Source organism: Adiantum capillus-veneris, chromosome 22, assembly GCF_014529385.1.
Source record: "Adiantum capillus-veneris isolate H3 chromosome 22, ASM1452938v2, whole genome shotgun sequence".
NCBI lineage: Eukaryota > Viridiplantae > Streptophyta > Polypodiopsida > Polypodiales > Pteridaceae > Adiantum > Adiantum capillus-veneris.
In genome coordinates, this window is record NC_140952.1 from 6,941,602 (window position 1) to 6,955,028 (window position 13,427).

Genomic DNA, 13,427 nt, shown 5'->3' on the forward strand with positions numbered 1-13,427 from the left:
AAAGGATAAGGCTCTTTTGTGCCTAATGGCAGGAGCCACTTTTGCCTAGCTAATAGATGGATATAGCCTGTTTAATCTTCTAAAAAGATTCGTTTTGATCTCGGCTATACTCCTTTGCAATGAAGATCTTCCCAGGTACCTTAAGCTACAAGGGACATTTGGATCTTCCGTCTTTAGCCTCGAAAGGTACTTTCCCCTTAGAAGTATGTTCATGTTGTTAGAGACATACTGTTGTTAGGGTAAGTACTTCTCCCATTTTGAGCATTGATCTACCTCGAATCACAAGCTTTTAGTAGATCAAGGATCATTAGTTTTGTGATTTTCCTTTTGGCCATCCGTTGGAATAGTAGGCCAACATAACAGGATTACTCTAGTTCTGATAGAGACTCTATCAAAAATTAGTGGTCATGGTAGGATTTCTATCCGACACAATTAGATGTTGGCAATCCATGGTCCTTCTATCATACTTCATCTTTTGGTATACCATACATTTTGAAACATACTCTTGTATGTTCTTGTTTCTTGGTAAGCCAATACAAGTATGCTTTTATTCCTAAAAGAATAAATTCGAATTCCTCTTTGCCCCGCATATGGGAGGAGCATGGGAAGTGAGGAAGATATAGCCTATTGAGGTATGGAAGATAACCATCCTCTAACGTGAGTGGTTCTTTTTCTTCCATTTGTAAAGGCTATTATTATATCCCTAAAGCCTGGGTTAGAAACATATTTAACTATCATAAAACATAGTTCATTGTAAGTTGCTATTGATACCCTATCTACCCTTGGCCATCGGGAAAGTGCATCGGCTACATGATTGTGCTTGCCAACAATGTGAGAAATATAAAATTTAAATTGCAAAAAAAAAGAAATTTTCCCACCTCATTTGATTGTCGGAGAGCTTGGTTTGTATCATGGATGGAGTCCACAAGAAGTACTTCCATGTGTCAACGGCATTAAAACAGCTTGTAGTTCCTTTTGTATATGTCCAACATTCGCTCATTGGATTTGAGTCTTTGAATCTTGTATTCTATGGTATTCCCTTCTTGAAGAAAATTTTTGCTCGAAGGCATGCATCCAAGCATTACATTGGACCTCAAATAGCTTTGAGAGATCCCGTAGTGTAAGCATAAGTTGAGAGATAAGTTTCTCTTTGAACTTTTCAAAAGTATTTTTCTCTCTTTGTAGTCCATGTACACTTAACGTTCCTTTTTGTTAAGTCATGTATTGGACCTGCTATAAGCATGAATTTTTCCTATGAAGCATCTCTAGTATGCACTCATACCTTTAGAGCTTCGCAACTCATGTAGACTCCTTGGATTAGGCCATCTTTTTATTACCTCTACCTTTTGTGGATCCATACAAATACCACCTTTAGAGATAATGTGACCTAATTATTGAATCTCTTTTATTAAAAAAAAATCCACTTTTCTTTTGGTTAGAGGAAAGCCGAATCTCTCTCAAAACTTACCAGTTCATGCTATTGCCTTTTGAACTCCTCTTGTGGAGCTTATAAAGCTCAATAAGGAGGCTTATTAGGCAGTGAGCTTCATGGTAAAAGCTTCATTGCATGGTCATTGTCCCCTCATTGTGGAGATAGCTCACGGGGGTATCATCAATAAAAACATTTTGGAATCCATTTAGAAATGTAGAAAATTATAATTCGTCTTGATTCCCGTCTTTTTTTTTTATTGTTATTGGTTGAAACATTGAATTCATTTACAGACTTTCTAACAAAAATCATGTATATGAATATATAGATTATCATTAACTTGTGAAAAGCATGCATATTTACATGGGATAGGATGCTACCCGACTCATAAACATGTATGTACATATCTCCTAGCTTAGGAAAAACAAAAGCCTTTTGCTATGAGCATCTTCTTTTGTAGTTTCCAGCATAGAAACTCAAGGCGGATTGTTGCGTGCATTTATTTGGGGACAAGCACGATAGACATGCCCTTGCTGTCCACACTTGTAGCATTTGTTATCCTTACGATAACTCTCTATCTCTGTTGGAGAGAGTCTATTCTTACCTTTGTAGACTCCTTTCTCCTTAGCTTTGTTATCGGTGTTGCTAGAGTTGCCTTTGGAGGAAGTTTGAGCATTATTCCTTCCTCTAGGCTCATTTTGATCCTTCACTTCCATGGGCTTAGAGTTTCTCTTAACCCCTTGTTGGAAATTCATTTAAGAGGCGACCATAGTATGGTGTATGACCGCCGATATGGTATTAGGCCTTTGTGAGTTAATATACTCGGCCATCTCGTCAAAAAGACCCGCACAAAATTGTTGCTTTTGCTCCTCAAAGCCTATCTTTTTGTAGACACTGGCTTTGAGAAGTAAATCCCAAAACTTATCTACATACTTCTGGATAGACTCGTAGGGAGAGAGTTTCAAGCTTTGCCATTCTGTGAGGACATTGTCTTTAGTGTTGCTTGCCAGAAATTGTTTCATGATGGGGGCTCTTAAAGCCTTCCATGTCCTTGGAGCTTTCCTTTGGGCTCGTAGGCTAGCCCACCATTGACGAGCGGAGCTCTGAAAATGCATAGATACCTGACGCAGTTTAGAGGACTCCTTGAAGTCCTCATCACCAAAGGCCACATCAAACTGTTGGATGAAGGCCAAGATCTTGTCCGTAGCACCAAAGGTGCCATCATAGGTAAGAAAAGTGGTGTCCTTTCCTCACTTCTTGAACCTCTTCAGCTTCTTGGACCTTCTCCATACCGGATAGGACTTGCGACGGCCTTTCCTTTTGTACTCTTTGAGAGAAGAGCCACTACCTTCATTGGAATATGAGGAAGGTGATGAAGATGGAGAAGAGGGTGACCTCTTTCTCTCCTTTTCCTTATTTTGGTACCTCTCTTCCTTTTTGTGATAACGAGGAGGAGGTCTTTCCGGCAATCTGTCTCTCTTGGGGGGAGTTGGACATCGTTGAGGCTGCCGTCTTCTTGGAGCGACATCTTCAGAAGTATTGGGAGACTCACTTCTTTCTCCTTCCCTTGGTGAAGGCTCTATAGTAGAGACTTCACCTCTCTTCTTGGATGGAGGTAAGCCCGCTAGTAACCATTTAAGCGCTTCGTATGGGTTCTCCTCTACTCTCACCGCGTAGAGAGCCCTCTCTTGGAAATCTCTCGAAGAGACTTCTCAGGTGCTCTCTCTTTTGGGGGATTTTGGAGAATCCCATAACTATGAAGTTGTTGGAAAACTTCACCTTGTAGGGATGGGTTTCCCATAGCTTGTTGCAGCTTAGAAATAAGACAATTGATAAACATGGGAGCATCATCATTAGCACCTTCATGTGCAAAATCAAAGTTATCAATGTTCGTTCTACTCTCTTGATTATTGTCAATCATGTTAACAAAATTTATGTATGTAGTTAATATATGCTTTGGCAATTCAAAACCTTAGTTGCCACTCCTCTTAGCCTTTGAAAATCCGCTCTTAAGTATCTACACCCACGGCTCAAAGTGATTAATTATAGAGAGTAGAGGAGTAGGTCTAACATAGCAGAGTTGCTGAGGGCTAGCTCCTTTCGGACTTCTTATGGATCAATAATGGTAAAGCCGTAGGCTAGTCTAAAAAGACTTCATTATTAAGTCCAAAGCTCCCGAGGTGTGCACCATCCCCCACATAGCGGGCTCAACAAAACCAATAATAGATCCCAGTTCCACTTACCCTAATATAATTAACAACATCAACCATTTATAGGCTACTCAAGGACCTCTCTTCTTAAGCAAGAAAAGAAAAACCAAATTCTCTGATACCAATGTAATGGAAATGGCCTATGAACTTAGAGAATAGCGGAATTAAGAGAATTAGAGTGAGCAACTTTGAGAGCATAGATGGTGAACTTAATTGGTAGTAGCAACTTAATCATAACACTTAATTAACTAGGCATGAGCAATACCTTTGCGAGAGAGAGAGAGAGAGAGAGAGAGAGAGAGAGAGAGATTTTAGAGAATATGACAACTGTTGAGGACCGGATTTATGTGGAGCCGGTCCCCCCTCCATTATGGATTCTCTCATTAAGAGAGACTTGGTACAATACAATTTTTGTGTTCCTTGAGACCTCTTTAGCAGTATGGAGATGGAAGCTTCATACACCAAGCTTTTGCATAATATCAAAAATCAATCTTAGCTTGAACACAATCAAGAACTCGTGAACATCATTAGTCTTTGTGTTCCCTAAATCATTTGAGTGCATGAAGATGTATACTATTATGCATCAACTTGTGCCTAAAGCAACAATTAATCTACCTTGCAATACAATCAATCTACTCGCATTAAGTAACTAATCTACTTGCAATAAACCATTAGCCTTCTTGCAATAAGCATAACATGCACTTTGTAGAAAGCATTAACTATCCCAAGCCTCAGTCCCAAGACCTCAAACACCTTCGAAGGTGGAGAGAGCTAGCAGGGAATGAGGGTAGGGAAGAGGAAGAAGAAGTATTCCATATGAGAAAGAAATAATTCCTCACTTATCATCACTCTTCTTGCTTAGCATACATAATAGCGTAGTAATGAAGATGGAGAAGATGGAAAGCTTAAGCATTGAAGCATGGATCTTGGTTGGATTTGCACTCCATATCCAAGAGTGTTGGTGTAGGCTCTCAACCTCTACTTGCTTGGAGAAGGAGAGGGAGCTCTTGCACTTTGCATAGCACACAATGAGAGTGTTTGTGAGTGTGTGTGGGTGAGTATACCCCCTAAGCAACCCCCTAGCTTGCTTGGGTCGACCCCCCCTTGTAGCTCATGCTTGAAGCTCATTGGACCCATCCAGGCCTAGCGAATCATAAGCAGGAGGCATTACAAGCAGCAAGGGTAGCCTAGAGACAAGTGTCCCCCTTTTCCCCTTTGAGAGAGAGGGCTAGATAAATGCAAAATCAATTACTTAAATCTCCTAAATTATCATTGGACCCCTTGGGTGGCCAACCAATAGGCTTCAGGCACACAATGAGGGCAACATGAGGAGGAACTTGACAAGTGTCCCTTTTGCTTTCTTTGTACCATGCATGCCTTGTGTGAGTGTGTGGGTGTTCTCTCTCATCCCCCCTCATGTAGGGCTCGCCCCCTCCTTGTAGGGATTGAATCTTTGACTTTTTGACACCTCAACCCCTCATGCATAGGCCCAGTTCCCACCACAAGCTTGGCCCTTAAGCACTTTAAGCTTGGGTTGGGTTCTCACCTCAAGTGCAACCCTAACATCTCAAGCATGTCAAGCACCTCAAGCATCTCAATCATTAAGCACCTCAATCATCAAGCACCTCAAGCACCTTAGTCATCAAGCATGACAAGCAGGACAAGCTCAGCCCTAGCTTACCTAAGGTCAAAGGACTTTTAGACATATTATTGGAGGTCTTCAATGAAGCTAACCCTAAGGTCTTATGCTCCATTGGTTAGCCTTGCTCTTTGATAGACCATCTCTCATTTGGGCCCCTTTACCAATGGCCCCGTGTTGAGATAGATCTAAAAGCACATGTCTATATCTTAACCCTTGTTCCCGTTTATTCTCCCACATTAAGTGATCACTTTAATATGAGAAAATCATTTGGGTTGGTTAGATATTAGTTTTTATGATAACGCCAGTGAGTAAATGTCGTAAGCGGCCAAGACCTGTAGTGGATGGCAGCTCAAGATGTAGAGCTCGACGTCTCAACAGTAATGTCAGGACACCGGCAAGGCCGGACTAGACAAGGGCAAGGCCGGGCTAGGCAGTGTGGAAAGGGAGTTCAACTAGGGCAAAGGGCCAAGGGCCATGCTATATAGTGGGTGGTTGGGTGGTGGACTCCTAGGTTCTAGTTCCCCTTGCCTAACACATCACCTAGGTCACAAGGAACACAAAGATTGTATTGTAACAAGTCTCTCTTAATGGGAGAAATCATAATACAAATGCCTATTGGAGGGGGGACCGGCTCCATATAAATCCGGTCCTCAACTGTTGTCATGTTCTCTAAACTCTCTCTCTTGCAAAAGTATTGTTCATGCCAAGTTAACTAATTGATATGCCTATGTTGTTATCTTCAATTATGTTCACCCGCTATGCTCACAAAGTAATTTCTCAAAAGTACTCTCATTAATTTCCGCTACTCTCAAGTTAATAGGCCAATTCCATTACAAGGAGTACCAATAGTATGTGTTTGTGAACTAAAGAGTTCTAGAATTTGAATGCACTTTTCAAAAGTACCATCAAAACTAAATAAGGATTCAATCGGGATTTCATGGGTCAAAAATGGGATATTCACAAGTCCAAAAGAGTACAAAACGGATACTAAAAGCCCCCGAAAGTGGACATTATGACTAATCAAAGGGTGGAAATGGGAGCCAAGGTTTTGGTTTTCACACATGCTAACTTTAAAGCTATGTGGGATAAGGAATGTGGTTCACAAGCCTCCCATGTGATGGAGAGGGTAAAAGGAGTAGTTCTAAAAATGGAAAAATGATTAAAAAAGAAGGGTTTTTTTTTTTTAATGGGACTTGTGTTTTACTAGAAATGGCAAGATGAACAACTTTCATGTTCTAAGTTTTTGATTTGAGGATTGCAAAAGAGAGATTTCTTTACTTTTCAGTAAGATTGCACTATAGAGAGCAAGGATACTTCTATCTTCCTAGATCTTGAAGCTCCATGAAATACTCTGTGAAAAATAAAGATCTCCATGCTCTTCTCAAAGCTCATCATCTTCTCTCTCTCTTCCACACAAGTCTTCATAGCTATGGTTGTTCAAGCTTATGCATATTCAACTACACAAATTACTACTTTTGAATGCTTACATATCTTATTTCCAGTTGGATTCTTGATTATTTCTTGCATATCCTATCACTCGCAATGTGTTTAGGGCTTTGGAATTGAGTTCAACGAGGTGTTTTAAGTGAAAAGCATGTTCAGCAAGGGCATAAGGTAGAAGTGGTAATTACTAAAAAAAATAGTGGTTGAAGCCCTCAAGTTGCTGACAGAAGGGATGACCATGAGGGCTAGAGACAGAAAGATAGCAGTACCTTCACCAAGGAAACCGCTGTGGCAACCTTTGCTGATCAGAAGCAAGTGGAAGAACTAGAAAATGTGGTAAGAAGATGCATCCTCCTTCTCGATGCTACTCCAGTAGAGGCAACAACAATGGAGAAAGCAGTAGTGGCAGCAGCAACATCATAAGCTATAAAGGCAAGAAACCTGTAATTAAGAGGATTAGCTCATCTGGTGGAGGACAAAGAAGAAGAAGAAGAAGAAGAAGAAGAAGAAGAAGAAGAAGAAGAAGAAGAAGGTGAGAACAAACTTCTCTACTACGACTACATACTCTGAAGATTGTAGCCTCTCTAATTCAAGGGGAGGATTTTTTTGTCATCCTTTGTGGATATGTATTGTCCACCTGTGTAGATACCACGTGTCATCCTTAGTGGATAAAGAATCTTCAATGTATTGTCCTAGTTCAAACCTCAAAGGGAGGGTTGTAAGCTATGAGCTTTGTCCTAGAGTCACTAGAGTATGAGTGAATGAGAGAAGAGGTGGAATTATCCCACATGTAATGGTGCAAAGTTGTAGAGATACTTAAAGCTCCTTTCATGAATAAACAAATCCATTCCAAGTTTGCATTATATGTCTCTTGTCTATTGTGAGCTTGTGATGGGTTAGCAAACTACTCAAGATCGTGTTTATGACCCGTTTATGAGTCCAAGTTAATCTATCTTGGAACCTAATTCGCTTGAGTAACAATCTAGCCTACTCACACTCACTTGTGTGCATTATGTTTGTCTATTATCCACCTTAGCTAGGACGATTCCATTCTCATCACCTTTGTAGGATCTTGTTTGCAATAGGATCGGGCAATTGCTCGAGCTTCCTTATTAGAGCAAATAGAACCTATCTAGTTCTTTGGAGTTATAGAGTGGATGTAGCGAGGATTGTTCATCTTTGTGATTTTCACAAGACACATCTATTATGTTGGGTTTTGACATTATGAGCATGGACATGGGATGCACCCACTACATGTGACTTTCTTATGATTTTCCATTGGTGGACATGATTGTCTATTTAGAGCATTGCTAGGTTTACTTTGAGTAGTGCTACTTGTGGACTTCTCGAATACTTGCATTCTCTACTATGGCCTCTTGGTTCATGGACTTGTGATGCACCTAGGGGCCAAGACCTAAGAGAGGGTATAAAAATTTTGGAGGGTCATCTTCTAGGTATATTTCTAGATCTAGAAAGTGAAGACTTCCTTGTTTCTGTGACCGATCTTGTGTGGCTAGTCTCTCTTGATTGGGTTTATGATTAAGACAGTAATGGGGTGAGTATGATCCCTTAAAGGTATTCCGGATTCAATTAGCGGTACCATTATTGTAAAACAAGCTCTATCATCTATCTACTCATTCTTGGCCAGTGTTCCAAGCTCTTGTAGAAATGAAATGAAATGAAATGCTATATCAACGTCTTCAAAAGGCCAGAATGATCTATGAGACTAGTGAATCAGATACCATGTCTAGGTACAATCATAAGATACTAAAATGAATATAGAAGTGTTACTAGTTGGAACTGTGATGAATCCATCCTCATCTGTATTTTGCATATCAGGATAGTAAGGATCCTATGGTGTAGTCTCCATCAATGCTCCAAAGCTTCTCTCCTCAATTGTGGGTGTCTCGTTCTCCCTAGCTGCAATGCTGGGTCAAAGAGAGTACCATGGGTGTGAGTATGAGCCCAACTTTGCAATGGTGGTTGCTCCTCTATCTGTCCAGTGTCTGGTGTGAAGATAGAGAGGAGTGGAGTACAAGGTAAAATCATCTTGAGAGTTCTCACAAAGAGAGGGAGAAGCACGACCAATATAAGGGTGGGTTCAGACGAGTGCATCGAAAGCACCCGCCGTTTGACACTTCATCCCCGCCATGCAATCTGGAGTTGCCTGCAAATCACGCTGATAAAGTGCAAGAAAGAGTTTTTTTCCGCGTGGGGAGGAGGCTTACCCAAAGTTTAGTGGAAAGAATGTTCATTCTGATCAATGGATCATCCTGTTTTTCTAGCCCTGATCAGGATGAACATTCTTTTCACAAAATGTGGAGATAATAGATGCTTTGGCAACTTTGTTAGGTGTAGTTTGTAGGACCTGAGATGTCCCTCAGGACAGGTGGGCAGTGACATGGTACTGCTCCAAAGACCCCTATGCTCGCTAAGAGTCGGTCCGAGCTGCTCCATACTCTTGGCGGTTTCTGTAGTAGAGGAAGGTTCTGCTCTCAAAATGTGAAGCCCTCCGATTGTACCAGCGCAAGTCCTCTGTCAAGAGCACATGCAAGTCGTGTTTCGTGCATGTTTAATCATGCGGCCATGATCTGCATTGTCTATGTTGAATGTTTCACACGTATCTATGCAACCAGGGCTAACATTGTTTGTCTTGAAATTTGCTTTCAGGTACTTGCAGAACAATAATTTGTCAGGAGAGATACCTGCTGCTCTACTACAACGCCAACAAGCATCCCTATTAACGTTTGAGTGCGAGTTTTGATGTGAACTAGTTGGGAAAGGGAGTGCTTTTTAGGCTTGCTTGTAATTGAGAAGGCTTGTTCTGAAGGGGTTTTCAATAAATTTTCTGTGTTTCATGTTTGTTGCATATCATGTACATCCTGTGACATTCGTTTTTTGGTATATTTAGATATTCAGGAAACCTTTTGTGTGAGAGCAACTGTGTCCCTTCACCATCCCCGCCAGGACCCAATGGTAGTCCCCCTTCCCCCCCATCAAAAAAGAGCAGCACCGGAGCAATTGTAGGAGGGGCAGTAGCTGGAATTCTGGTGGTGGCCATTGCTATTTGTATTGTTGTCTACTGCTGTTTTTTCAAGAAGAAACCCCCTGTACAGAAGGATCCCAAAGTTGTTGTTCCTGGAGCCTCCCCAGAAGGAGTTGAAATAATTCAAATATATGGAAACCCAGGTACATAATTCAGCTTTTTCCTAGAATAACAAAAGGATGCTGCTAGTAATTTCTTTGTGTTGTTTCTCAAAAGAGCAGATGCCATGCACAGTTCACTAAAGGTACTCTCTGAATAACAAAGGGATATTGCAAATCCTTAAGAATCATTTGGGTCATGTTAATAGAAACAACCAACCATAGAAGGAAAGCCTTGCCAAAACAAATATTCACTGCCTTGGTTTTCCCAAGCTTAACTGTCAACCCTAGCTTTCTTGTTATGACATCTCAAAGACTGTCAGGTCTTTGAAGTCCCTGCTCTGTATCAAGCAATCAACACTACATTGTCAGCATTAAGTTTAAGGTGGCTAGAGTTTCTGCACGTAGATTCCACAACCCTTCTTTCCTGTGTACCTCACGAGGGCATAAAGGACAAGAGCCACTTCAACAGAGAGCTCCATGAGAAAGACTAGTCTTGTTCAGTTAAGCAGAGATGATTGCAACCAGACGAAAATGCCAACCAAACTCTCTGAGTTTAGATTAGTTTAAGGATATGTATGATGAACAATGTGGATGATTTTGAGTGATGGTGCAAAGCTGGTGGGTGAAATATGATCTTATTTCTGACACTTTGTTCTGCCATTGGCTTTATATTGAGGTTCTTCTTTTTCTTTTTCAATTCAGGAGCTTGCTGAGGGTGACCACTAAATTGGCTTTTTTCTTCTTCTTCTTTTCATGTATGCCAGTTCCCAACAAGGCTATGCCAAAGCTCACTGTCCAAGAGTTCTCCTTTGAAGAAATCAAAATTGCCACGAATAATTTCCGTACCAAGCTTGGTCAAGGGGGATTTGGTCCAGTGTACAAAGGTTGCCTTCAAAATGGTCGCTTTGTTGCTATCAAAGTTGCCTCAAACGCTGCAAGCCAAGGAACAAAGGAATTTGTAAATGAGGTAACTAGAACAAGCTGTATTTGTCCTTTGCGTCAAATGGGAATTTGATTGTTTTGTGAGTGCTTCTGCATACGCAATTTCACTGTTTTTTCCTCTTTTCCAAAGGAATATGGTCCTTCTAATCCACCGAACCATTCAAAAACCATTGCTCTTCTAATCCGACATTTCTTTGAAGGTCGATCTTCTATCACGGATACACCATAAAAATCTTGTGGGGCTCCTTGGGTTTTGCAATGAACAAAAGCTGGTACTTGTATATGAGTTCATGTCGAATGGGTCCTTGTTTGATTGTCTTCATGGTGAGTTCACAAAATGTCTACTTGCAACAATGAGAGTTTGTGATTGCAGCATAGTAGAGTTGAAATGCTCTAACTTGTGACCTTTCTATGAAGGCCCATATGCAACGGCTTCCCCCTTACCATGGCGCACACGTTTGAGGATTATGGTCGATGCTGCACAAGGTAATTCATTTGAATACACTGGTTTTGTGCTTGCATGGGCGGACACGTTTTTGCATACCATGGTAGTCTGCTTGCACATGTGTCTTTGTTTGTGTCCGCATTGCATGCTAGTGTTGTGCACACTGCCAAGTTTTCTCCTTTTAGACATGAGATATCAAATTGCAGGCTTTGATTACTTACATAATGGATGCAACCCTCGAATCATTCATAGAGATATCAAGAGCAGTAACATTCTACTCAATGATAAGATGGAAGCCAAGATATCAGATTTTGGCATCTCAAGGGACTACATTAGGAGTGAAACTGGAGCCCTGCCGACGACTTTGATGGGTAGCATGGGGTACATGGATCCTGAGTAAGTACAACTTCGCTGACACTGCCCTGTTTCATTCTCATCTTTTTGTCTTCCCATTTTCACCTCACCCTATGGTTATGGTGATAATTAATTCTTTTTGAGCATTCATATTGTTGTTGTTGGGTAGCAAATGGCCTCCTCTGTAGCAGCTCAGTAGAAAATAACATGAATATCATCAATATTACAGGTACATGTCCAATATGAAGTTGACAGAGAAAGTCGACGTATATAGCTTTGGAGTGCTGCTTTTTGAGGTTGTAAGTGGCCAAACAGCTATTTTCAAAGACAATTCTCACCAGCCAACCAATATTGTGGAGTGGGTAATGTTGTCAGACTTTCTCCTTTATCATCTGATATATATGTATTCTAAGCTTTGTTTCTAGAAATTCATGTGTTGAAAGACAAAGCATCTGACGCTTATCGCAGAGAAACATTGCAAAAGGAAGAAACACAAATTTTCCTTTTTATTTAGAAACAAGGCCTCATACTCATCCCTTCCATTTAAGAATAAAACACCCTTCACTAATTATCTGCAGTTAGCCTTCATCTACCGATAAGGTTGTGCATTATCGTGCATTTACTTCCGTAGGTGCAGAATTAGTCACAACTTTGTTAGATTATTACGATGGAATGATAGGATTTTCCTCAATGCATTCACAATCAACACAAATGCCCAGGATTGTCTTCAACAAGCATGTGATGTCGATATTGAGTCACTCTTGCTCTCTTAACCCGAAATGTGGTTTTAATTTCTCATTGTCCGAATGAATTCTTGCATGATTTTTCATGAACAGGCAAGAGCCTCCATCGACCGTGGGGTGATTGACGATATTGTGGACATGTCCCTACGTGGTCAATTTGATGTCCAGTCAGTTTGGAAAGTAGCAGAGGTTGCATTGGCATGTGTCGAGATTCCGAGCTCCAAGAGGCCCAAGATGAGTGAGGTTTATAATGAACTAAGAGAAGCTGATAGAATGGAAGTTGAAAGTGAAGAAAGGCAGGCTATCAACCAACCTTCAGTGGAATTCACAGGTAATAGCAACTATAGCACTCTGTCCTATACATATGTCAGTGCAAGGTAAGGTTTATTCAGCAATAACTCTGTAATTTCCATGAGCAACTTAGAGGACTAAGCAGATTTAAAGAAAAAGCCCATTGATAGAAGAGTTATACCAAAGGACAAGGTGATTAATATGTATATGTATCTGAAAGGAATTCAAATACTGTTAATATGTATATAGTATCTGAGAGGAATTTATAGTGGATTATGTATGTGATTTGAGTGCTTATATCTATGTATAAACCTTCTACTTTCTCCCTGCATAGCTTATTCCAAATGTCATTGTGTTAGGATGTATGTGTATCTATACTTATTTTCAAAATATTATAAATTTTATCTCAAAGTTAATGTCTTCAAAGCACCCAAAGAATATGGCTTAGAAAAATATAGTGATGGTTAGTAGAATGCACCAAGCATCCCTTCAATCGTGCCCATCTAAATTCTCTCTCTCTCTCTCTCTCTCTCTCTCTCTCTCTCTCTCTCTCTCTCTCTCTCTCTTTCGTCGGATAGATCTTTAAGGTCTCTTGGGATAGTTTCCTACGATGTTAAAACTCTCTCTCTCTCTCTCTCTCTCTCTCTCTCTCTCTCTCTCTCTCTCTCTCGGTAAGTCACTTTTGAATAATTGGGGGGAATCTCAAAATGAGGAAACCCACAAAAGATATCATACAAGAAATGTCCAAAACACATCTAAAGAAAAGAGCATACAATGAGGG

General features: G+C 40.6%; 1 protein-coding gene across 1 annotated transcript in view; it reads left to right on the plus strand.

Annotated features, from left to right (window-relative positions):
• The window catches only part of LOC147428877 (putative LRR receptor-like serine/threonine-protein kinase At1g67720), a 69,325-nt gene extending 56,399 nt beyond the window's left edge, over positions 1–12,926 (plus strand). The window contains exons 8-15 of the mRNA XM_086494927.1: positions 9,395–9,475; positions 9,636–9,913; positions 10,636–10,838; positions 11,014–11,137; positions 11,231–11,299; positions 11,465–11,654; positions 11,842–11,974; positions 12,449–12,926. Of these exons, the coding sequence (XP_086351053.1) occupies positions 9,395–9,475; positions 9,636–9,913; positions 10,636–10,838; positions 11,014–11,137; positions 11,231–11,299; positions 11,465–11,654; positions 11,842–11,974; positions 12,449–12,736 (1,366 nt within the window). The 3' untranslated portion in view covers positions 12,737–12,926. The remainder of the gene's footprint in view (positions 1–9,394; positions 9,476–9,635; positions 9,914–10,635; positions 10,839–11,013; positions 11,138–11,230; positions 11,300–11,464; positions 11,655–11,841; positions 11,975–12,448) is intronic.
• Positions 12,927–13,427: the final 501 nt, after the last annotated feature.